The sequence below is a fragment of the Crotalus tigris genome, unplaced genomic scaffold (genome assembly GCF_016545835.1).
Source record: "Crotalus tigris isolate CLP2741 ecotype Arizona unplaced genomic scaffold, ASM1654583v1 scf7180000018974.730210, whole genome shotgun sequence".
Lineage (NCBI taxonomy): Eukaryota > Metazoa > Chordata > Lepidosauria > Squamata > Viperidae > Crotalus > Crotalus tigris.
In genome coordinates this window covers 72,514-99,733 of record NW_024097305.1, presented here as the reverse complement: position 1 = coordinate 99,733, position 27,220 = coordinate 72,514, and the positions used below count along the sequence as shown (strand labels likewise).

General features: G+C 37.5%; 1 protein-coding gene across 1 annotated transcript in view; it reads left to right on the top strand.

The window, feature by feature from the left end:
* The window catches only part of SMYD2 (SET and MYND domain containing 2), a 44,913-nt gene extending 19,753 nt beyond the window's left edge, over positions 1-25,160 (top strand). Inside the window, exons 3-12 of the mRNA XM_039358034.1 lie at positions 1,566-1,676; positions 4,123-4,183; positions 7,634-7,758; positions 8,588-8,655; positions 11,335-11,437; positions 17,494-17,604; positions 18,305-18,425; positions 19,308-19,482; positions 21,368-21,476; positions 24,722-25,160. Of these exons, the coding sequence (XP_039213968.1) occupies positions 1,566-1,676; positions 4,123-4,183; positions 7,634-7,758; positions 8,588-8,655; positions 11,335-11,437; positions 17,494-17,604; positions 18,305-18,425; positions 19,308-19,482; positions 21,368-21,476; positions 24,722-24,802 (1,065 nt within the window). The 3' untranslated portion in view covers positions 24,803-25,160. The remainder of the gene's footprint in view (positions 1-1,565; positions 1,677-4,122; positions 4,184-7,633; positions 7,759-8,587; positions 8,656-11,334; positions 11,438-17,493; positions 17,605-18,304; positions 18,426-19,307; positions 19,483-21,367; positions 21,477-24,721) is intronic.
* The last annotated feature ends 2,060 nt before the right edge of the window (positions 25,161-27,220 follow it).

Genomic DNA, 27,220 nt, shown 5'->3' with positions numbered 1-27,220 from the left:
GAGTCCCTCTCTCAGAGGGAGATGGATGGTTCAAAAAAGTGAAAAATAAATAAATTCTAAAGTGCATTTCGTCTATCTGCATTGTTATTTCTCCCATGTTCACTCTATTAGACCTCAATGAGTAAAGAGCAACCATCTCTTTTGAGTTCAACTTTAGCTTGTTTCTCTCCATCCAGGCCCTTGCTGCCTTCACTCACCACTTCCAGCGTTGACTGTATCACCAATGTGACCTAGACTGGTGATGTTCACAATGAGAGGTTTTTAAATTCTCTCCCCTACTTTTTATACATTATTTATTTTAGCTTTTGGTGACTTTTCTTTTGGGCTTGATGCCTCTGAGTAAAATGCATTGAAAGGAGATATCGACAGAGCCACATTTTAGTTTTGGAGAACTTGATTTGTATGTGTGTGAGAGAGAGAATAACATCCCATAAAGTTCTGTTCAATACCTCCTTAGCAGATGGAGTTATTCTGAAATTCATGTCTCCCCTTCCATTTTTAAAAGGCAGATGTCCTTTCCAGAAGTGTTCTGATTGTAATCCTTAAATCAGAGAGAAATATTGGCTGCCCTGTTTTTTTCCCCCTCTTGAATCTGGAGTATCGTTACAGCATTAGAGAGTTGGCTAGAACAACGCTGTCTGCTATCAATCAAATGGCTTAGAGGAATGGTGGAAAAGAATGTTAAATGTGATCCTGCTGTGATCACTAAAAAGATCTCTGTCAGAATGCTTCCGTGCCAGATATTATGCAGACGCTGCTCCCATATTCCTGCAATGTTCCTGCCTTTTATCTTGTTTTTCACAATTCATCTGTATCTTGTCCCTTTAACCACCTTACTAGTTCATATAACTCAGTTGGATTCAGCCTGAGGAAAAAATTTAATTAACTATGCTTAAAGAATAAAGGGGTCAGAAGGGGATGTTGGAAGGACATATTGGCATTGTCAATTTTGCATCTGTCTTAACTGTGCATTTTCTACGCCTATGTGTGCTAGTAAAATGAGGCTGCTGATTATTTGTGTGAATATTATTTTCTACCTCATAAAAGTCAGCAACTCCTCAATAGTGTTTTCTCTCACATGTATAAGCACACGTACACATATTCAACAGATTCAAATAGGGTTTTTTTTTAGCTTTAATCTCTGATGATTACTTCTTTGGCAAAGATAAGTGGAGATCACTGGGAAATAGTTTCTGGAGAATAGGATTTTAAGAGATCATCCAAGATTTGCTTCAGTTCTTTGTTGTGTAATTTGTAGCAAACACATGCATTTCATAGAACCAGCAATGGTGATCATAACTTGGTTTCTAGTCATGGTAATGGAAGAAGTAGGTTAATTTGGTCAATGACATTGCCCATTAATTTAGATCTGTTCTTTCAATTATCTTACTGAACACAGACTCTATGTTTTTTTAATAATTAGAAATCTTACCAAATACATATGAATTTTATGTCAGAAAAGAGGATATCTTTACCTTTAAGTTTAATTTTTTTTCCAGTGCTATCTTTTCATTGTGAGGAAAACAAATTTCATGCATTTTCAAGTTGTATGTTTAATTCTCTAGAAACAGGATTGGCCATTGCATAAATTGGAGTGTTCTGCAATGTGCGTATTTGGACAGAACTGGAATCCCTCTGAGACAGTCAGACTCACAGCAAGGATTCTTGCCAAACAGGTGAGCTGGTCTGAAATATTTGTTTTGCCTTGCTTTGTCTAAATGGATAGGAAAGAAGAAAATAACTCTGTCAATAACAGATCTCTGCAAAATTTATTTCCTAACTTCTTGCTTATAACTATTGATAGTTCTTTGCTGAACCTCTGAATAATACATTACTTAAGAATATTTTAAAATGTTGCATCTTGAAACAGTCTCTGTCTTTCCTATCTGCCAAGTTGCCTTCTATTTCCCTCCCTCTTACAGGATTCCATAAAACATGAATCTGGGTTTGAGAGTACTTGCTTTAGTCATGAAGTTGAAATTTTGAGCCTGCTGTGGTTTCTCTACAAATCTAGTTGCTTGGGATCTGGGCTGTTTTTTGTTTCACTTATAATACATATTTTATTGAGAAAGATGTTCCCGAAGGTAAAGATAACTATTTTCACTAGTTGAAATGAACTTTGTGACAACCTGTCATGGCCAGCTGAGACATCATAGCTTGGTTTTAAAACAGAACATAGAGAAGATTTGAGAAAATAGAATAAAAGGTAGATATGAAGCGCAGTCTGATTAGATCACTAAAAATAATGGTCTAGCAGGTGAAAGGGTTTAATTCTAGAACAGTGGTTCTCAACCTGTGGGTCGGGACCCCATTTGGGGTTGAACGACCATTTCACGGGGGTCGCCAAACAACGCAGTCCACCATTTTTTTCCCCTTTTCCTTAGCTGTGCTACTCCCTTTTATTGTATTGGCTTTTGAAAGCCAATAGAATAGACTCTCTTGAATAGAGTCTAATTCTATTGGCTTTCAAAAGCAAATAGGAATTGTCCAGGCTGTCTCTGCCCTGCTGAGCCCACCAAAAGTCCCATTCTGCAAACGGTGCTGCACCAGTTGAGTAGTCCTCGACTTACGACCGGTTGAGTAGTCCTCAACTTATGACCGGTTGGGGGTCACGGCATTAAAAAGGTTGAGAACCACTGTTCTAGAAGAACTGCTTTATACTTAGAGAGAGAAGCAAAAGGAGAAAAAAAAACCAGAAACCTTTATACTATTTGCTAGATGATTTTAACTGCTACATTGGTCATATTTTATATAACTTGAAGATTTTCCTTTTCTTTACAGTTCAGACATATAGTAAAACCTACTGAGTACTATACTTCCATTAATGGGTCACATCATATCAGAGTGGCTTAACAAAGATGAAACAATTGGAATATTCTGTATCTAGAGTAGATCCACTGACACCAATGGGGTCTAAATTAGCTAATACATTCTTAATTTGTTTTAGAATTAATGGATGTGTTCCTATGGGGTGACCCAGTTTGGCTTTAACCCACTGAAATTTGCTTAAAAGCAAACAGTAAAGCTTAATTCAGGGTAAAAAAAACTGTTATATTAAAATATGCCTTGAATAGGTACCTTCTTCCTTGGTTTTGAGATAACTGCATGAATGGGCATATCTTAGTCTACTTTACCAAGCAAGGATAGCAGCTTAGTAGAAGAGAGGTAAGAGGTAGCAAAGAGAATTGAAATACCCTATCTGCATGAAAATACCTGGACAGTCCTTCCTATATAAGTCTTAGATTGGTGAAAAGCATGCCTCAGAATTTGTTCACAGGGAGAATTTGCTTGCTTGCATGTTTCTAAGTGACTATATTTATGCTATTGCACTTCTCCAGTGTGCATTAAAAAAAAATTAAACTCTGTAAACCATGGCCTTTGAAGAAAATCTATATTGCTTATCTCACAAGAAAAATCCAGGTACAGTATAGAGAAAAGAAGCTGAAGGCCTGCAGGCATGGTTGTCTGACTGATTCCCTTCTCTGCTCCTTTCTTTTCTCTTTCTCCCTTCCCCTTTTTCAAATTAAAGCACAGTCTGGTGATCCACAAGCAAAATTAGATGTTTAATGATGAAAAGTCATTGGAATAAATTTGGGCTTTTATAGCTTGCAGGGAATGGGAGGGGGCCCTACATGGAATATGAAAACTAAATATGCAAACTAAAGTCTCCAAATCTCAGCTGTTGGGCCACCTGCAAACTCACATTTAATGGCCAAGATTACAAAGGAGTGGCCTTAGGCCAATGCTGGAGTGTTGCTTTTGAACTCTGTCAACACTGAAATTATTCACTTTCCTCAAAGCAAAGTCTGCCTTCTGACTGCTTGCTACTCTTAGCTGTCCCCCCCCCCCTGCAAATTTGCAACTAAAACAAGGGAGAGTTTTTGAATCTACTCATTCTATATATGTGTGTGCAAATTCCAGCATGAGCTCTGTGTCTCTTAATGGCTTATATACTGCAGGAGGTCATGATAAGTAAGCCTGTTCATCCCCTCCTCTGCAGTCTTTACTGGGCAAGATGATTGTTACAAGTGACAATTGCAAATAGCCATAGAAATATTTTGGACTTTTTTCTCAACAAGTCATTTTCTCTCCCTCCTTCCTCCTTTTTTGCACCATTACCAGAAAACACACCCGGAAAGGACTGAGTCAGAGAAATTCCTTTCTATAAAAGAATTTGAATCCCGTAAGTAGAAATAAAAGAAACAGTATATTGATTTTCAAAAGGCTTTTCAGGAAAAAAAAAAAGACTTACCAATTTTTCTACATATATACTCACTTTATGTCTGTGGTAGATTGGATGTAGACAGAGGTGAGGAGCAGGGAATAATTGAATTCTGGTTATCCTCTTCTTGCCAGTCTTTGCAAGAGGCTCCCTCCAGGCCCTGTTGCCTGGAAAGGGGCATTGTGAGAAAATTGTGAAGTATTGGCAGAAGCATCTTCTGAATATGCAGCAGATGAATATGAATTGCTGCCTATTTTTATATCATTCCCCCTTTCCACTTGGTGGGCACTCATAACAAACTATAAAAATCCAAAATGACAATACACATGAAAGATGGCACAAGTTTTAGCTTTTGTGTGATGGGGTCACCTGTTGTCCCCTTTGAGGATGGCTGTGCACTCAGCCTCCCCCTCCACTTAGCAAGATCTCCTGATCCTTGGAACATGTTAAAGCATCTCTGTGGGCTGATGGGAGGATGTAAAAAAGGAAAATCATTTTCATGTGACTGTCATCTACAGTTGGATATCTAGATCTGGTCCAATAGTTGAAATAATCAACAAGCAGAACTATATTGTTGATCTCTTTGATTTTGGCATAGCATTAAATATAAAAACATCCATTTTGCATTGTTAACCATTGTTTAGAGGGAGGCCAAACTCTTTAAACAAGCTGTACTTAAACTATGACTTGCTGGGATGGTTTGAACGGAGCCTATGAAGAGCAGAATGGCAGAGTAAACCCCTACCCTACCCTCTCAGATGATTCTCACAGATGTTGTAGCTTGGGAAAGATAATTAAAATTCCGGTTTATCAATTATGTCATTTCTATTTGTCAAAGAATATTCCTGGCCGAGGGTAACTTTTGTGGACATTACTGTTGTAAAATTTTAAACTTCTAGTTTTGTTATCACAAGGCATAAAACTAGAGATGGTACAGTGTTTTGATAGTGTCTCTGAGGCTAATTGTAGGGTCCTCTAGTATTCATTGTATATTATTGCCATTCAGATCTGACATGTCCTTTGTGATTTTCACTTTCTGAATGTCCCCAAAGAAAACTAAGGAAATAACTGCAATTAACTCTTTTTCTGTATGTGTGGTGGTAGTGTTGTTGGAGAAAAACCAGTAAGGAAATTTCTGAATGTATTTCTCCTACAGTATTTACGGCTTTTGTTTTCCTCTGTCTTCTCACTTGGCCTTGCAAACACAAGATGAGGTTTGTTTTCCATTGTACTTCAGATGCCACACAATTTATTACAGGCCAAGTATGCGTGGACCTGTTCAATAACATACCATTGCCAAGAAACAAAGAAAATAGGATGCATTTATTGTCAAGCAACAAGAACCTAGAACTTAACACACTATGCTGTAATTGTCAAATACAAAATCCCCCAGTTTTCTACTAGTTTTAATTGTCTGACCAATTTCTTCTTGAACCCTTCTGAGTGTGATTCAAGGTGCTGGTGATGACCTGCAAAGTCCTTCATGGCACAGGACTGGGTTATTTGAGGAATAACCCCCCAATTACATCTACCCATCCCATTAGGTCCAACAGAAGGGGAACGTTTTGTGGTCTGTCATCTGGGACCCCAGGAAGAGTAGAACAGATCAGGTAGAACAGGTCAAATGGAGAGAAGAGAAGTATCTGTGCCACCAGGCTTGGGGATTTGCTGTGCAGCAGTGCCTGTACAGTGGTTGTGTTGAGTGTAGATTAATTTTTTTAGACCTTGGCTATGGATTCTGTTTCTTAGTCTTTTAGATCGTTTTATGGGCTTTTTATATGTTTTAAGATTACACTTCATTCTATTGTTAATAATAATAATAATAATAGTAAAGTTGGAAGGGACCTTGGAGGTCATCTAGTCCAACCCCCTGCTCGGGCAGGAAACCCTACACCATTTCGGACAAATGGCTGTTAAGCCACCCAAAGTCAAGGATTTAAAATGGGTAGCTACATAAGTTGAAATAATAAATAAAAAAGCACTAACACAAGAGTTGAAACTATAACATAGTTACTAATTAATGGCTGCTATAAAAACTCTGGCAATGCTCAGAAGCTTGTGTTAAAGCACTTATTAGTATTCAGATTGCATCTTCCATGGTATGTGTGTATGTATATCAGCGAGAGGGATGGCAGAGACAGAAATAAAGCAAGCTGGAAGAGTTGGCTCAGGATTAGGGTAGAGGAATCAGTTGATAAACTATTGCCTGATCTGCAGAATTAAAAGTCCCACTCAGGGGTTCAAGAGAAGAAGCTCCTTGGAGAGTGAGGTTATGAATTCAGCTCAGATACATTTGAGGGACAGTTAGACCTCAGTTGAAGCACTTTCACTTTCAATTTGTGTTAAATAAAAGTATCCCTGTGGGAAAAGGGCACAATGTAAATATTTTTCAGGGGTTCTCAACCTTGGCAACTTTAAGACTTGTGGACTTCAACTCCCAGAATTCCTCAGCCAGCAAAGCTGGCTGAGGAATTCTGGGAGTTGAAGTTCACAAGTCTTAAAGTTGCCAAGGTTGAGAACCCCTGCTTTAAATGTTTCTCAAGCACATTATAACATAAGCTTGGCTTAACAAGTAATTGTTCAACATGAAATATTTGTGCTTCTGGTTTTACTCATTTAGACATTTAGAACTACTTTAATTGATGTCTTCTCAGATGGCACCTCTCAAGATGCTTTCTTCTATAATCGCATTTTGAAAAAAAAACAGCAATAGGTTATTAGGCATATAATTGAAGACATTTTTGGCACACACGTTCTAGTCTTGAATTTTAAAATCTGAGAAATGTTAAAATCTGTTTTCCTTTTGAATTCTCTTGCCTTTGGTGAAACATGATTATTTACATCACTGGTATCAATTTAAAACAAAGAAAATTAATTTTATTATAGGACTAACACATTTTTGGTTGTTAATTTTTTTCTCATGATTGAAGGTTGAGGACCAGTTTGGTTAAGTGACCAAGTTAGAGATTGTGAGTTCTAGTTCCATCTTAGGGGCAAAGCAAGCTGGATGACTTTAGGCCAATCACTTTCTCTCAGCCCAAGGAATAAATGCAGTGGTTAAACCATTTCTGAAATCTTGCTAAGAAAACTTGTCTAGGCATTCGCTAGGAGTTAAGACTGATTCAAGATGCGTGTGCGCACACACACACACATACACACACACACACACACACACACACACACACACACACACACACAGACAGACAGAGTTAAAGCATCCTGGTTATTACACTTTTGCTGATATTACTCATGTTCACAAATCCAGGACAAGGAAAAGATTGGAGTAACATTGTCTATTGCAGTAAAAGAACAGTACATGTTCTTTCCATAGAAATACAATATCCTGAGCTTGAGTTTACTATTGAGAACAAGTGATTATAATGGTGTAAAAAAATGTCCTTTCCTTCATAGATCTTGATAAGCTTGACAATGAAAAGAAGGAGCTGATTCAAAATGATATCTCTGCTCTTCACCACTTTTATTCAAAGCACATAGAATACCCCGACAATGAAGCTCTGGTGGTACTTTTTGGACAGGTAAGGCGGTTGAAGATAAAAGCAGGTTATGGACATCCTGTGACTTATGGCGCAGGAAGTATAATTGCATAGGTACAAAACTGTTGACATTTTTGCAATTGTTTCTTGGCTCTCCTTCGGTGTGGACTGTGACTGCACTAATTTTTCAACACTGCAAAGATACTTTTTTTACTTCCTCATGTATTGCATATATAAAAAACATGTGGGCATATTAAATTTCAAATTCCTTCCTTTGGAAACATATCAAAACCACATCAGATTCACATATCATGTTTCAAGGAATTCTGCTAGGAAATTTTGGGATAAAATGCAACATACTTAGATGACATCAAGTGAGGTGTTGCTTTAAAACTGAATTTCTTTCCCCAAACACATAAAATATATATTTTTTTTATTTGTTAAGCATTTTAAAGTAGGAATAACTTTTATGTTTTTCTGGACTGTTATCATTCCAAGTTCTGTTTTTTTTTTAGATTTAAATGTTATGAATGAGTGAGTGAGTGAGTGAGTGAATGAATGAATGAATGAGATTTAAAAAAAATTATTCCCACCTTCCACCTTTTATGGTATTTGTGTGGTTTGGTGTGGCCCAGCTAGGCTATGCAGTTCTAATTTTTCAGGCAAAATTAGGTTATAAATAAACTTTGCATAAGCTCCCTTATGTAATCCTGGTAGTTCAACAGCAAGACTTAATTAAGAATAAGCAGTGTTATAATCAGATTAATCAGCATGGTACAGATGAATGGGGTCAACTATCATGCAGAGCTAAGTAAGCCAGTGGATTTTTTATTTCTAAGATCTGAGTGCTTCTGTCTTCCCCTTCTCTCAGGTTAACTGCAATGGCTTCACAATTGAAGATGAAGAACTTTCACACTTGGGATCAGCAATATTTCCTGAGTAAACTTTTGAGAAATAATACTGTATTCTTTTTTCCAATTTATTAATGTCATTTTCAATAATGAATGTTGAAAAAAAATCTCTAGTTTACAGACTTGAGCCAGTCGTTCATATTTCAACTTGTACTTCAGAAACCATTTTCTTTCTTTTTATTCATTTATAATATAAAATACAAATATACAAAAGAAAATAATGGGAAAATGAGGGAGGGAGAAGGGAATGGAAAAATGTAGGGAAAAGGGAAAAAGAAAGAAAAGGCTTTGGCTTCCGACTCCCTTAGAATAAGATAATAGCATCAAACCTCAACTTTTTACTTTTACATAGTAGTGTAAACTAGTCATTTCTATAACATCAAACCTATCTAACAAACCCAAAATCAAAGTTTCATTTTTTTCCACCTCAAGCACAAAGTCCAAAAGTGGTTTTTTTTTCTTTAATCAAAGCAGTCAATTTAGCCATCTCTGCTAACTCCCATCAACTTTTGCAGCCATTCATTCATCCATTGTGGGAATCAAAGTGTCTTTCCATTTTTTTACCATTCTCAACCACTCCATGTTCAATCCAAGCAGCTGATTTTCCAGGTAGCATCTCTGCTTCTGGATTAGGAATGGCTGCTGAACAGAAGACCTTGCATTAGGTTAAATTAGACAAAATAAAGTAACATTTATCTAACTTGGTATTGTCTACTTCGACTGGCAATAATTCGTCTAGAAACCTTCACTTGAGAGAGATGAAGACAGGCAGATTGCATCCCCACATCAGGCTGAAAAATTGGCACATTTGAAATACTGGACAGAATTCTCCAAATACTTTGGATCAAACGGTTTGGGTGACACTCATCAGTGCAAGGCCAAATGGCCAAAGGTTGGGAATGAGAGGGACTCAGAGAGACTCTGAGTTCCAAAAACTTGATATAAGCCATAATAGATTCAATGGTCTCATATGGTATATTACAATCTTTTATGATAGTAATCTACCTATATAGAGAGAAAGCTGTGATGTAAAAGCTGTGATTTCTTTGGACTTCTAAGAACCCAGCCTTAAACTTGTGAATAGATGCAAAAGAAGTATCAAACACTTCAAAGGCAAAATATAAATCTTGCATGCACAGGGATTCACCAAAGTCTCTGACCCTCTTTAGTTAAAATCCTCACAATTATTAAGAAGGATTTTCGATGTTAGATTCATGAGACCCATTGTAAATTAAGATGGGTGATTTTGCCTTACACAATGACTGTTGACAGCTTTTTAATATTTATATGGTTGGGAGATTATTGAGTTGATACATATGGAATGTTTATATGAATCCCATAGAAAATCAGGATGCTGAAATGTCAAAAAGAAACAGAGAAATAAAAGTTCCAGCTGGCCAACTGACCCATGGAGAAAATGGGATGAGCCTTCCCTTTTATTTGCTTAGCTTATATAGTGTGGATCAAGGCACCCAGATGACTGGTCCTGGTCCTTGACATTTTTGCAGTAGCCATTAAGTGACTCATGCAGTTGTTAAGTGAATGGCACAGTCATTAAGTGAACCCATTATTCTGAATGGGTGTTTTTTTGGCAGAAACCAGCCAAGACCACTGGAAATCAATAAAAACCATAGCAAATCATGGTTGTCTGACCACAGGATGCTGTAAGCAGTCATAAAAGTGAGCCAGTTGCCAAGTGTCCAAATGTGGTCACATGTCTGCTTGCTTCTCAATTTTTAGCAATTTGGAGCAGGACATAGACCATGAGGGAGACTACAAATTATTGACTTGGCAAAAGGAACCTTGGAGGAGATCACGTACACCAATGTGGCATTGATCTTTATGTCTTGAAATATTAAAATCAACATTATCCTTTGGGAGTTGGAATGTGGAACATGTGGTTCAACTATGATCGATTCTGTTATGGCTTATACTGATATTTAGCTACAGAATGTGTTGCCATAAAATAATCATTTCTGTAATATATTACTTGGCTATGGCTTACGATCACAATTGAGCCCAGAATTTCTGCTGTTAAGTGAGACATTTATTAAGTGAGTTTTGCCCTATTTTACAACCTTTCTTGCCACAATTGTTGAGTGAATCACTGCGGTTGTTCAGTTAGTAACACGGTTGTTAAGTGAATCTGGCTTCCCTATTGACTTTGCTTGTCAGAAGGTCACAAAAGGGGATTGCATGACCCTGGGACACAGCAATGGTCATAAGTATGAACCAGTTGCCAAGCACCTGAATTTTGATCACATGACCACGGGGGATGCTTCAAAGGTCGTAACTGAAAAATGGTCATAAGTTGCTTTTTTCAGTGTCGTATTTTGAATGGTCACTAAATGAACTGTAGTAAGTCAAGGACTACTTGTATAGAAAAGTTTGCAAATTTGCCACCCAACCAAAACCAGGCACAGTGAAATTACTTTAATACAGTGGCTTCAGTGAGAAAGTTAACACACACTGAACTCTGTTTCTTTAAAGTAACTTGTGATTTTTAATTCATATAACTATATTGTATATAAACTCCATTTTCTAAAATAATCACTGGTGGCAACATATTCTAACAATTAAGCAAATTGTTATCTCCATTTTACATTGTGCTAACCTTTTCCAGGATAGAAATATATCTCACATCTTTGCATAAATTGGAGTATTGCTTGTTTCTTAAAAAAAAAAAAAAAATCTCTGTTTTTTCCAGTGTGGCACTTATGAACCACAGTTGTTGCCCCAATGTGATTGTTACCTATAAAGGGACCGTGGCTGAAGTCAGAGCAGTTCAAGAGATTGAAGCAGGAGATGAGGTAACTGAATATATGCAATATTTATGTGCTTATATGGAATAACAAATACATAGCACAGGGAAAGGCCAAGTGTTTTGTTTATGCAGTATTGCTGAAATAAATAGTATCAAGTTTATGATATCTCATTCATGTAATCTGGTTTTTAGTTTTAAAGTGCAGCTGGAATGTATTGACTCTAAATTTTGAAAAGCATAATACAGAAAAGAGAATAACAGAGCTGGAAGAGAACTTGGGGGTCTTCTAATCCAACCTCTTGCTTAAGCAGGAGACCTGGTTCAGGAATTCTGGGAGTTGAAGTCCATGAGTCATAAAAGAGCCGAGGTTGCCTACCCCTGCGGCCTATACCATTTCAGACAAATGCTTGTCCAATCTTTTTTATCTATGTGTAATATATTTTATTGATTTTTTTAAAACATAAATCACTTAATAATTGGTGAATAGTGTGTTGTCTGAGTTACATTTGTAAAACAATCATTAACAATTTATTATTCTATAATCCATAATCCACATAATGGTTTTAGTTGATTTAGTTGATTTCCTGTTTCCCAAAATATCCTCTTTTGTAAACATTGAGTTAATACAATTCTTATTGTTTGATAGATAACAATTAAATATATAATTTTCCCCAATATTCCTAAAAATAATAATCACATCAATATAATATTTCTTTTCTAACCAATCATTCTGGTTACCTTATCATATATCCTGTTACAATCCTTATTTTAGTTTGTTTCTCTCACCAAATTTAGGTATTCTTTACTGGTTGAGATTTTCTCAAAAATTAATTATATTTAAAAATTTAACTCTGTTTTTCCCTATGAACCATCTCACACTTTTACATTTCTTAAGGAATAGATAAAACAGAGAAAAAAAGAAAGGAGAGCAAGAGTAAAGAAACATAAAAAACATACTACTTAAAATATGTATCCCTCCTAAGCTAATATATATTTATTTCCTAAATTTCTTATTCTTTTTAACCATAATTAAAAATATGTTTAATCTTTAAACATTCCATTTAATACATCTAGTCATCTAGTCCTTTAACCCTTATTCAAAACATTTTTTTTATCCATTATATTTTTTTAAAATTATAATTTTCTTAAATTCAATCACATGTAAGTATCTAAAACATTCCCTTTATTTCAACTTTTTTATATTACTCATATCAAGAAAGAGAACAAAAAAGGGAAAAAAGGATACTATATTATTTAGGGAATTTATCCCTCTTAGAATGACATATATATTCCAAAACTTTTCTATTTCTTTAACCATATTCAAACAAATGTTTCTTTTTTAAGTATTCTCTCTGGTAAGTCCCATCATCTATTTTCTTGGTTTCCACTTTAGTCTTTTTCCTTTGCCAGTATCTTTCTTAATCAATGCATTTTGGTGAATCAAAAAGTTTTTCCGTATGTTCGTAAATGTTGCTGTAGATATAAAAAGTAAATCAGTTGAAGTGTCTTTGTACGGGGCTTCTGCCTTTCCATGTTTGTTGAAAATCTTTTTCTTTCTCTCCACTTCTCTTGCCATTTCCTTTCCCTCCGATGTTCCTGACATCTCTACAGTCCATTTTATCCAATCTGTTTTCTTATCCTCAGATTTATTTTGTAGTCTTAAGGGATAAGTTGTTTTTTCCAATTCTTGTGAATTTTTCCCCACTAGGATTAAATCACGTTTCCTTGTTTTGTTAAGTTCCATCTTTAAGTCTCTATTCTTAATTCTATAACCATTTATCTGTTTTATCTGCTCCTTCTCTGTTGTTGTTTTCTGGGAATTTTCTTGTAGAGTTAACTTAGAAATAGATTGATTTATATTTTCAAAGTTATTTTGGATTTCTTTGTGGTTTAAAGTCATTGTTGCTTGAATTAGTTGCAGTATACTATATATCTCCTCCTGTGAAGTATTTATGTTTTCTTGATATGTTCTTTCTACTTGTCTCTGATCCATGATGGCCAAGAATTTGAGTTTTTCTCTTCCTTTCTTTTCTCTGCAAATAGCTCCCAATTAAATAGATATTTGTAATCCAAATAGTTCAAAAAAGATTTTTTTTCCTAAAATTTATAATTCTCTCTTTGTCTACAGCCCAGATTATTGTCTTTTTTTGTCACAGCTGTTCTTTGTTGTTAAAACTTTGAAGGTCACAAACACAGATTAGCTTTTCCCAGGTTTTGCCAAGTCTTATATTAAAGTCATAGCTGTCATAGTTTTCATCCACCACTAGGTGTCAGCAGCTATTTGCTTTTCAATTTCCAAAAGGAACAATTGTCTTTAAAATGAGAGTCTTCACCATTCAAACAATCGTAGATTTATCCAGATTTAAGTTTTAAATTTCAGGTTTTATATTTATTTCACTTCCATATATTTTGATCCTCCATAAAAAGATTAATTTGCCACTTCCATTAGTATAAGGGTGGGGTGGAAAACTCTCTCCTTCCCTTTTGGAGGTATTTTGCTTCTTGGGGATCTTTTCCAGGAAATTAAATGTAGAATAGAAAAGAGAAGATTGAATTCCTCACCCAGTTTCAAGCACGCTGTTCACGTTGTGCTGGTCAGTGCTTTTGGTCTTCGGTTGCTAGTAGCTTGGGCTAGTCGATGCAATATGGCCAGCCTTTCTCCTGTCGGGTTAGAAGGCTTTCCCCAAGTCAAACAGAATGGCCGCCACCGTTCCAGAGTCACTGGAGCACCCTTCTTTCTTCATCGCCTCTCCGGGGTGACTTAGACCCATTTAGAATCCCCAGGCAGGTGAAATTAGCTGCGGGGGTGTGGAGAATCCGCAAACCCATGACCGGTCACTACCATGCAAAACGGGAAATCCCCCAGTCTCTTCTTAAAAACCTTCAGTAATGGAGCATCCACAACTTCTGGAGGCAGGTTGTTCCACTGATTAATTTTTCTCATTGACAGGAAATATCTCCTTGGTTCTAGGTTGGATCTTTCCTTAATAAGTTTCCATCTGTTACTTTTTATCCTGCTCTCAGGTGCTTTGGAGAATAGATTAAATCTCCTCTTCTCTGTGACCACCCCATACCTATTAGAAGACTGCTATAATGCCATTCCTAGTTCTGCTCTTTGTTAGACTAGTCATACCCAGTTCCTACAACCATCCATCGTCTGTTTTAGCCTCAAGCTCCCGAATCATCTTTGTTGCTCTTCTCTGCACTCTAGTTTCTAGAGTTTCAACATCTTTTTTGTATCATGGTGACCAAAACTGGACACAATATTCAAAGTCTGATCCTACCAGTGCAGTATATAGTGGTATTAACAGTTCACGTAATCTTGATTCTATCCCTCTGTTGATGCAACTTAGAACTGCAGTGGCTTTTCTGGAAGCTACAGCACACTGCTGGCTCATTCTTAGGTGGCTAGGACTCCTAGATCCTGTCAAAGTTACTACTGTTGAGCCAGGTACCACCTATTCTACATCTGTGCATTTGGTTTTTCTTGCCTAAGTGTAAAATGGTACTTTTCTCGCCACTGAATTGCATTTTGTTGGATAGAGCCGTGTTCAAGTCTGTCAAGATCCTTCTGGATCTTGAGCCTATCTTCTAAAGTGTTGTCTATTCTCCCTAGCTTGGTGTCATCTGTAAATTTGATGAGTTCCTCTTTTATCCCCTCATCTAAATTGTTTATGCTGGAAAGTACTGGGCCTAAGACAGAACCCTGGGGTACCCCACAGCATGCTTCTCTCCATGTAGATGTAGTTCCATCTTTATCTTTAGGGATTTGATTGACTGTGGTTCTTTTCAATGTGCTGCCTGGTAATCCTAGTTCTTTTCTCCCACTTCTCTTCCTGAATCTTAAATTTAAAAAAATCATGTACTTTTTCTCTCCAATCTTCAATATGATTGGATAGCAACTGCTAAGACTGGGACATTTTGGCTAAGTGCAATTTAACCAAAAGAAGACATTGAGGGGTTGCTGGATTGATTAGCAAAGAATATGTCATTTAGTGCGCATACAGTTGATCTCCAACACTCTAAGATGCTTGCAGAATTTTATTGCTGCAAAACTTGGACTGTGTGCTAATTCAAGCACCCATGTATAAATAATGAGAAAAATAACAGGGTAGATAGACAAATAGGCACTTTCTCTTAGTGAAGAACAAGTATTTTAGGAATGCAACTTCTCACTTCCTGCATATTCATCCTCATCTGAGTTTGCCATGGCAATGGTGCTCAAACCTCTTTACTGCATTCCTGACAACTATGGGGTTATTCAGGAAAAACCTGATCTCGTTGGATGCCTGCCTTATATCTGTTTTGGAGAGAAATGGGCCGTAGAGTTTTAACCGGTCAAATGGAGAGAATGTTAATTGAACTTCTGGAAATGATTCTTAAATAGAGTTAAACTCTAATTCATTAATCTTTGGTGGTATGGCCTATGCCTCCATCTTCTGGTTCAATGTGACTATTGCATGAGAAACATATTAAAAATAATTCCCACTGTGTGTGGGGAAGGGGAGTGGGCATGTTTAAATTGGCTTTCATATTTTGTGCCTGGAAAAAACAATTGAGATGAACTCACTGTAGAATAAAAACAAGCAACTGTTAACTAGCATCAATGCCTTAGGCATACTGTGAGAAAGTAAAGGACACAAAGAAGAGAAGGCAGAACGAACAATTTGCATCTGTGGTGGAGCAGTTAGATACTTGGCTTTCCTTCTTGGTTTTATCACATTTTATTTTAAGTGAGAGATTCATAATGGGGCTAAGAGCATCTTAATTTTGTTTTTCTTATATGTGAATGTATTTTTATTATGAATCTTTCAGAAAAAATATAGGTACATTATAACTGACTATGATAATAGAAATAAGTATAAGACCTTGACATCCTATTTTATATATGGAAGGAACTGAAGAAAAAAAAATAGAGGAGTCGGTACTGAAGGCTAAATTAAGATGTGCAACTTTCAGCTTGTATTTGTTTAGCTATATTTGTCCACAAATGGCTTTTGGTGGTCATTTGATTTGGTCCTTCTATTCTGCAGTGCCCCAAAGTACGTTCTACCAATGCTATTTATTTAAGCCAGGGGTGTCAAATTCAATTTCATTGAGTGCCGCATCAGCATTGTGGTTGGCCTCAGGGGGCCGGGTGGGTGTGGTCAGGGTGGTGTGGCCTACCGGGTGGGCGTGGATGGAGTGGGTGTGGCCTACTGGGTGGGTGTGGTCAATTCTACATTGTTCGTGTCAAGGGTGCCTGTGGGGGCCTGGGCAGGAGTGGGACAGATTTGAGGGTCTCTGGTGGAAGGGGGTGGGACCAGGGCAAGTGCCCAGGCATGGTCCACTGGAGGAGCCTCTTTGTTCCTCTCAGGCCATGCAGGGGGGAGCTAAGACTGAATGCGTTTCAGCATAGATGGCCACCACAAAATTGTACATTGGCTCCCAGCCGGCCTGGGCCAGGGCCAAGGCAGCAGGGGCTGTTCCCTCACTGTTTCCAGGATGGCTTCGCGGGCCACATCTGGCCCCTGGGCCTTGTGTTTAACATGTCTGATTTAAGCAATCAAGTTGGGATTGCTCAGTGTAGCATTCATTCCTGGGATTTGTTTATTTGTTTATATTTATTAGATTTTGATTCAACCTTCATTATTTTATAAGTAACTCAAGGCAACTAACATACCTAATACTCATTTCTTCTCCTATTTTCCCCACAACAATCCTGGTTGGGCTGAGAAAGAATGACTGGCCCAAAGACAGCCAGCCTAGAACTCACAGTCTCCTGGTTTTTAGGCCAGCACCTTAACCACTGTACTAAACTGGACAGTCTTGCTCTTCTTATATCTATTAAGCAAAACAAACCAGCATTCACAATCCAGTAACAGACTCTAGTTAGAAATTATGATTTTCTTGGGTCCATTGAATCTTTTTGTTTGTTTACTTATTTGCATGAAGGGAGAAACATATATTGGCATAAAGCTTTCTATGTCCTGTAGTTTTAAAAAATAATTGTCATTGGAATTTCATATGCATGGCATGTACAGTTTATTTCCAGGTCTAGCATAAGATGGACTATATTAAAATCTGTGTGCTGTTAGAAAATTATCGTTTTTCTTTCCCCAGATTTTTACCAGTTACATTGACTTATTGTATCCAACAGAAGATAGGAATGATCGATTAAGAGATTCCTATTTTTTTACCTGTGATTGCAGGGAATGTTTTACAAAAGAAAAGGTAAACCAGTTTAACCATTACATGCTTTATTATTTAGATTGGTAGACTTACTCGGATCACAACACTGTTCTTATAATATAAGCATTTTTATAGTACCTGCAGTATTTGAGACCCCCAAAACAGACTTGGGAGCTAAGGAAAAATTGAAACCCAGGCTAAATTTCCATTTCATATTTTCGGCCTGCTTTCCTTTCTATTGTAGCTTAACCACAGCATTTATTTCTGTTACCATGCAATGACCTTTTCCAAAAGCATTCCATAATTCAGATCAGAGGGGTGGAATGATCAGAAGCCAAAGGTACAAAGGTCATAGATCCCCCCACCCCAACCATGTCGGGATTTATGAATGAAAACTAGAAGCTGCTGTCTTACTTTCTCAGAAATGTTTGTCTTACAGATGGAACTGTAGCCTTCCAATAAAGTCAGATCTCATTTTGAAATTGAATATTAAAGTTGTACTTAATTTTAACTTGCTTCTTTGTCAGTCTTCTGTAATCTAGGGCCTTCCAGATCTCATCCTGATCACAGTAACTAGCCCATGGCTTTGAGTTTGATAGAAATTAGCCAATACATCCAGAAGGAACCAGGTTTTAAGATGCCTTAAGCATTTTGATCAGTTTTAGTTACTGCCAGTTTGCCTGTGGATCTGCTTTTTGTTTCTGGAATAGCCTTTGTAACTTTCTTATAAATCTTCCCTCAGGACAAAGATAAACTGGAAATCCGTAAACTGAATGAGCCTCTGTCAGCGGAGGCTGTGCGAGATATGATCAGATATGCCAGAAATGTGATTGAGGAATTCAGGAGGGCCAAACATTACAAATATATCCTTTGGTGTTATCTTGCTTGTGTCCATTTCTGCAAAGCTGAAATTTCAGTTCAATTTAGCAGCCTCACTTGTTGAGGCATATCCAAAAATGATTTTCCACAAACATGGGTTACAGCTCTCAAATAGTAACTTTTAAGAATTTTATTTGAACTGCATTGTTAAGCCATCCTAATTCATGGTTCCTGAACTAATGTACAAAATAAAAAACAGTTATTATTCTTTGAATGTTGTAGTATACTTCCCAGCTCAAATTGTATATAATTAAAAAAAATAATGTATACATGCATGCCTATTGGAACCATAATTTGAACATTTAAGATAATATATGAGGTGTATTATAAATAGGCTTGGTAAAAATGTTCATTAACGTTCATATTAGCTAAAAAAGATTGGGTATGGAAACAGAATGGGACAGTCATATGACATAAAACTGAGGTGGATTGGAAATAGGGTGATGTTTCCATCTGTCCTTATTGAAGACATCCTCTATCACCCTGGAATGAAAACAAATATTTAGTATCATCAAAATCCTATGGTCAATCTACTATCAACCTCACATTGTTTTGTGTAGATTTTAAACAACATGCAAAGATAAGCTGAAACTGTGCAGCACCTCAAAGGCCAAATGTCATAAGAATGAAACCATCATCACCATAATTCCTCTAGTCTAAGCCTTTGGAGAAGATCCTAGCTAATAGGCTACATATTTAAAATTAATATCTCTTTAAATTCTACTCTATAAGAACAAAAAGCAAGAAGGCATACAGCATACATCCTTGTGGTTTCAGCTGAGACAGTAATGATGGGCCACAATATTCAGAAACCTAACCTGGGAAATATAGTTTTTATTTGTTATGTACCTTAACTGTTGGCTTACCCCCAGGTGAACTGCAGGAGATTTGTGAGCTCAGTCTGGACAAGATGGGTTCCATGTTTGCAGAGAGTAATGTTTACATGTTGCATATGATGTATCAGGCCATGGGAGTTTGTCTGTACATACAAGACTGGGAAGGTGCTTTGCGCTACGGGCAGAAGATTATTAAGCCATATAGGTACCTGACTTTTCCTCTTGTAATTTGTTTAATATAGTTATAATATTTATAAAGAAATACATCTAACTAAACACACCATTGGCTTTCATTTTGATGAGCAAAGAAACACATATCATTCATAAACATTTTGGTGTTCATGTGCTAATATAAAATTACCTAACACAATTACCCAAAACAACATAAGTCTGTTTATGGTGACAGTCAGTTGTCTTGAGACAACAACTTTTAACTACATTACACTGATATTTGATGAAAGATATATAACAGAAACAAATAAATTTCTCTGGAAGATTAGATGAAAAGTTCTAGAGAAAGATCTAGTACGGTGGGAAGAGAACTATGGACGTTGACTATGTAAACAAACCCAGTGTGACTGAAATTTTATAAAGCATCTTATCCCTAGGGACTGTCAAGTGGTAGGCGCTATGATAAAAAAAAAACCTTCTCTCAGATCTCTGGCCTGTTCCATCATTAGAGATGTCACATGAAATTAAGAACATTCATGGATCTATTTTGATGTCACAAAATATGAAGCAGATTTTGCCCAGAAAACAGAATGCTAGGATAACTATGCGTTTAAGCACCCTATAAGTAATCGATTTGGGAGATTTTCCTATCCTTCATGAAGAGGACAATAACTCACTCATATAGATGCTTTTCATGGCAAAATGATCACAGGTTCATTTGTCAGCTTTTCTAGTTACGGCTGGAAACATTGTTGAAGGAACTGAATTGTCGCTGTACTCTCTGTCTTCATATAAGGCAGCTTCCTTTGATCCTATGTTCCCAACATTTTTCTCCCCAGTATGCCTGTCCTCTTGCTCCCCTCCAGCAATGCTACTGTAACTGGTTGGTTTTCTATTTTACTCATGGCAATTGGAAACTGACAAAGTTCAGCAGAGCTTTAGGAGGAAGACAGGTTCTTATGGCAGCCTTCTGGCCTACAGAAGGTACTTCGGTAGGCTTCCCAAGGCATTTGGTTTGGAAAAAGATTTCACTGGCTTGAATTTTAAAAAGCTACTGAGCTATGGGCACTTCTGTATGACACAGATAGGCAGTCCGATTGCCTCCAGGTGCTTTGGAATACAGCTATCATAGTCTGCAGCTATCATGAGCGAAAAGAAAGGGTTGTGGGAGTCCCTGTCCAAAATCTAGAGGACCAGCTCACTTTCTATGTGGGAAGAACCAGCATTCCTTTGAAATGGCAGATTTTTACAAGACTGGTGGCTTCTTTATACTTAGGTGTTTTAGTTTTAAGGCTATGAACAAGATTGTTCTAAAAAGGCTACATTTTATAGCCTATTGACAGAAAGCATCACCGCCAGCCTTGTAAACCTCAGAATTGTATATATGGGTGCACGAGCCAGGAATCAGTAAGCTCCTTGATAAATTATCTTAGAGCATAATTTTTCCTGTAGCTGGGAATACAGCTTTTTCCCTTTGAATCAGATGCCAATGTGAAGTCATAGATCAGCTGGCGGGGAGTGGTGATAGGGAAAGCACAACAGCACACTCTTCCCCTGAGGCCAAAATCAGATTTATCACCCCTGATCCTTGCCTAGCTTTTATGGGCTTGGAGCCTAATTTCCTAAGCTAGTTTAGGCTGGCTAAAAAACCACTAAGGGTCTGGTGTACTAATACTTTCTCTTTTGGATTGCCTCCTCCCTGAATGGCAATCTAAATGAATGTAAAAAAAAAATATCTTGATTTGTTGAGCATCAGTTGACCAAAGTTCCTTTCATGAAAATACTGTGAAACATCCACTGTCTCTAAAGCAAATGTTTGTCCTCGTGGTCAAGTTAAGCTAAGGCAGGGCTATGATAGATACCTCTTGGATATCTAAGAAATTCTCTTTTATAAGCAAATGTGTGTTTATATTTTGCAGTAAGCACTATCCTTCTTATTCCCTCAATGTGGCATCCATGTGGCTAAAATTGGGAAGACTTTACATGGGCTTGGAAAACAGACCAGCTGGTGTTAAAGCTCTCAAAAAGGTATACTTACTGTCCTTGCAGAATATTGATAATAGTTTAATTTGAACCTTCATGTCGTCACATAGAAATGTTTTGCTTAGGAATATCTGTTTATTCCAAAGGGCTTTGTATTATAATGTTCTTCATTGTGAATTCCTTGTTAGCCTCCTTGATCTTAATGGGATTTACTCCCTTTTACATATATATAGAATCATGCATTCAACTTTTGCCTGCCACTGAAAGAGTAAAATAAAAGGTGTCTCCCAAATCAAAATAATTATTTTAAAAACAAATGATTCTAAAGATTGTCCAAGTGTATTTCTCATGGTTGCTCCAAATCTTCAGTTCAGGTAGTAGAAAGAAAGAGCTGAGTTTAATTCATGTATATGGGTTTTCCAACAAGATCCCTCACTGAAAAGTTGTTCTGGGTTTTCATGGTTTTGTGTATAGTCAGGAGCTGTTCAGAAACTGAATGTTCTTGGCTGTGATCAAAGCTGACATATGGCACCAAGCAGATTGCATTTCAGTAGATAGTTTGAATGTTAATGCATATGGTAGTCAAAATATTTTTTTTTCTGTGGCTTCACAAAAACCCATGTGTTGTGGGGAGGGTGTATGTGTAAGCAATAGATGTGGAGACAGAGATTTTGCTTCCTTTTTGTCATTTTGGGGACTCATTTTGCTTCCGTAGGACAATTGCTGGGGATGCCTTCTAGTGAATCAGCATCCAGGCAAGAATGATAGAAGCTCCCTAGAAACTAGAGCAAAGATGAAAAGAAATCTGAAGTTCTCAGTATTCTAGGCTTAATGGGAACAACTACTACAGAAAGCAGCTTATATAAATTATACGTCAGTCTTAATTCAAGAGGACAGTTCAGCTAAAATACCGTATTTGTCCATGTATAAGACGCACCCTTGTATAAGATGCTCTGGCATGTGAGTTCCAAGCTTACAGCAAACAAAGTCAGTGCTGGGAACAACTGCCTCCCAGTGCTCTAAATAGATGCCTCCTGGCTGCCCCCCCCCCACCTAACCAGCATCCGGCATGATGAGCATGCACAGTCAACTCATAGCAGCAGCCTTATGACCCTGATAAACAAGCCGGCGTGAGCACCAACATGACAGCAAAGCAAGGGAAGCGAAGGCAGGTTTTAAACTCCCTACCGTTTCTCCATGCTGAACAGCTGAGCCGGCAAATCCGGAAGTTCAGCCGGCCGCTATTATCGAGCAGGATGGCCTCGCAGCTGCGTTCCACAGGGTCCCCGGCCAGCATACAGGTACGAGGGAAGGAAAGGGCTGTCACTGCCATCCATGTTGCTGGTCCCATCCGCTGCCTCCGAATGCCGCCATCTGACGATCTCCCCCCTCCCGTTACTGGCAAGCCCACAGGGGCTTGACACCTGCACCAGGTGGCATGGCAGCTGCATGTAAAGAACCCACACAGGCATGCCCTGGGCTGCGGAAGTTACCATTATTTTTCCGTGTATAAGACGCTGCACTTGTATAAGATGCACCTGATTTTTGAACAGTGTATTTGCAGGAAAAAATAGCGTCTTAGACACGGAAAAATATGGTAAGTTGATGATTCATGTAGGATGGAGAATGTTTATTCCCTGATTCTTGGTACTTTGTGTGATTCCACCTAAATTGATTCAAGGCCGATCTTGTTAATTTGCTTTAGAATTAACTTGACATTTCACCTTCATCAATTTCTTTGTATCTCCTGCCACTAGCTAATTCTGTGATCACTGCATATAAGATACTGATTTTAAATAGCACACATATTAATTCAGTACCTTGGGAAAGGGGCTTTGTGACAAATTGTCAATTGTATCCTATTCTTGCTGTATCCAAATAATTTGTATTATTAATTATATCTAGTGATGAGGAATCACTTCCAAAATATTTTTTAAATCTTGTATATCTGATTCCAGTTGGTTGTGCTTTTCCAATTGAAAGTATCTTCAGGAAAACATCTGTAATATAAATATCATTATTATAATTATTAAAATGTATATGCCACCCAACTCTCAGTGACTTGAGGCAGGCTAGCAATCGTTAAAAACATTTACAAACAAGGAAATAATAACAACAGCAAAAGAAATCACAAACCCAGATGGAAAACAAAGAAAAAAAGGGTGCTTCAATCACACTTGCCAAAGGCCTGTGCAAGAAGCCACATATTGAGAAAAACAGGGGTGATTTGAATTATCAGGGGGAATCTCATTCCAGAGGGCAAAGCACTGTTACAGAGAAAATGAGTTCTAGAGTCGCAATCGATACCATTGTTCAATCAAAGGGAATCCGGAATGCACCAATCCTGCCAGATTGGTTGATATTACAGGAGACAACTAGGCCCTATGCCATTTAAAGCTTTATAGGCAGCAACCAGCACTTTGAATTGCACCTGGAAGCAAACTGGGAACCAGTTCCATATAAAGCTGAGGCTTTATATGGCCATACTGAGGCAGTCCCATCACCACCTGCACTGCTGCCTTCTGGACCAGTTGAAGCTTCTAGATGGTGCTTAAGCCATAGATGACAGTCTACATATATAATGACTTCAATTTAATCCTATTCACTTTTGATGGGCCTATTAACTGAACAGAACAACTTGAATCATCAAGGTGAATTTTTAATCTCTTTTAGGTATGTTTATTGCCTTGAATTCTCTAAAAAAATAAAACAGAAAATGAATAAAAATAAAATATTACCTTAAATCTTTGTCTGTTGAAATATTTTAACTGAGTGATTAATTCATTCTAGAAAAAGAAAACTGAGAAAATTGCCACAATTTATAAGAAAAAGTACTTCCCTCCTAATTGTGGCACAATTGATTGCAAGGGTTTTAGCACAGATGAAAGCAGAGATTATTTATATGGTTACTTAGGTTATAGAGAGAGTATCACCTACTCTTCTTGAGCATCCAAACTCCATCTTTATCTTTTAATACTATATATAAATGTGGCTTGAAACAGCCCAAAGCAAAAGTCCTCTTCCGTTAAGTTTGGAACAGAAAAGCAGATATAATGTCATTTAAGTTTTTGCTTTTCTGTGCCTTTCAAAAGAGCTCAGAGATCTCTTAGGATCAAAAGTACTGTGTATAGAATACGGTTTGATACTTACAATCAAATGGGCTGTTTTCAATGGGGTACATTTAAGAGGACAAAAACCAGTCAGAGGTTTCTGACTCTTTGGAATCCCTGATGAGCATATTTCATAAACCAAGGCTGTCTGAATCAATTGTATTTTTCCCCCTTTTGCAGGCAATCGCTATCATGGAGATAGCGCATGGGAAAGATCATCCATACGTTATAGAGATCAAAAAGGAATTAGAGACCCACTGAGTCTTTGAATCTATGTAATCCTTCAACCTTTCTTTAAAAGCCTTGCTATGGAAACTTCAGGAGTGCTTTGAAAATTGACGTGGAATGAAAGCTTTTCTGTAAAATAATTGGAATGACAAACATGTGGTTCATTTGGGTCTTGCCTCTTCCATTCTCTGAGGTCTATGTGAAATATTTTGAGCCTTGATAAATTAATTCTGAATGCCTTTTTCTCCCTAAAAAAATGCCATGGTTTCACACAGCTAATGCCTTTGATTGATCATGTGCAAAAATGACCAGTTCTTTTCTCAGCTGATTTTAATGTATTGTACCTTATGCAAAACAACTAATTAAATTTGAACAACACTGCTTGACCCGACTTGCTTGTTTGTCTCGTTATTATGATTTAGGTTTATAACAAACATTCTAGGTACCATTTTTGTAACTTTTAAATATAATTACACATCTTGCATTTCAAAAATTAAAGTACAATATTAGGTATACAATTTGATGTTGATGTTGCATATATTTTGTCTCTAATTATATTCTTATTATGCTTACCCCAGTTTGGGCTAATAATACATTTAGGGATTGTGAACACTTCATATATTTTCTGAGCATTGTGAATGGCTGTATAGCTTAACATGCCTGGTTTCATGTGGAAAAAAATGGAGGGTTGTCAATTCTATATTCGTGTTCCTTAATAGGTAGATTTTTTTTTTCCATCTGGAAATACTTTTACTGTATTTGTGTTTTTTGAAAAAGCATTAACCGATACTTATCTACATGCATTTTAAGAAGCATACATTTGCCAAGTGCCTTCTGCTCATTTGGCCACAAAGATACCAAATAGAATTCAATGCAGCTTGTTTATATATAAGTTAAACCTTAAGAAATATCCTTTTCTACCATGAATTGCAGTATTCAGTGTTTTGATACTGCATGGGAAATCTACACATGATGTAATTTATTCAGCCTAATTTTGCTTCTTCCAATTAAAGGCAATGCTTTCTCTTAAAACTTCAAATATAAAATTGATTGGTTAAACCCTAAACATGCATTCAGAGTAATTCTATGGTATATGTTTAATTGGAAACAAACTTGAATGATTTAGACAGAGGTTTGTCCTCCAAGCTTGCTGCTTGGCTCCTGAATGTTTCATTACCTACTAGGTAACATCTTCAGCAAGGTTTTGGGGTGAAATGTCTTGTTTGTTTATATAGGAGGTCCTGAGTGGTCCTGTGACTGGTTAAATCACAAGACTGATTGAATTATAAGACTGATTCTGGTTTTGTGACTTCTGACTGATTGCTGTGAGGCACGAAATTCTACTGGTGAGGGGATGGTCAGTTCTGTTGGTTGTTGGTTCGGATGGTCCGCTTCCTTATTGGTTCATAAGTTGGTTCTAAGTTAATGTGTTGATGGACTTGTTGGTGGAATGCCAAGCTTCGATCAACTCACGTGCCTGACAGATTTTGGCATGGCCGATGACTTTGGCTTCATCCCAGTTGAACCGGTGCTTGTTGGTGTGACTGTTGATCAGGGACTTTAGGTCATGCCATTTGACAGCCAGCTGGTATTAATGGATTCTGGTTTTTAGCTGTCGTCCTGTCTGCCTGATGTGGAACTGGTTAATTATTGCAACTGATTCTGTATATTATATTGGTGCCGTCTTCCTTCTGTTTCTTTGATCTTTGTAGCCCACTGAAGATGTTACTTAGTTTGGTAATGAAACATCAGGGAGCCAAGCAACAAGCTTGGAAGACAAACCTCTGCCTAAATCTACAACACGAGCTACAAATATTCTGTACAGCTGCAGGATCCAATCTGGACCAAAGTTTTATCTTCCAAGCTTTCAGACTTGTGCTGGAGCCCATCTTCAAAGAACTTCTCTCTAGCAGAATGTGTGCTGTTCTATGTGTAGTATTTATAGTGCCTGTTGAATGTGGCTTTTTAGATGTTGATTGGAGTGTGTTGCTGGCTGGCTTTTAAGTTGCTGGCTGTCATTTGTGTGTGCTTCCGAGCCCTCACCTTCTAAGCACAGTACTTGATAGGGTGATAGTAAATCAGCATTCCTGTTGACTGATGAGGCACTTCCCTGGCTGTTTTTGTGTTTTCCCGGCCAACAATCTTAGTAGCTGCAAAATTGAATGTGTGTCCTTCATTGCGGTATGAGGCTACCAATGAGTTCAGTTCTCATCTGTCCTATATAGTTACAGGGACAATCCATGCAGGGAATTCAGTAGATCACATTGGAAGTATCTCCCACCTCCAAGAGAACTTTACAATGCATAATTTGTCCTTGTATGGCAGCCTCTGGGCGGTGTGTGATGCCCACGTGCAAATCTCAGAAGCTGCATTCTACACCATCCGAAATGTTTTTGATGTATGGCAGGGTGTACCATGTGGTTGGTCTGGTACCTTGTTTCTTCCTTTCTC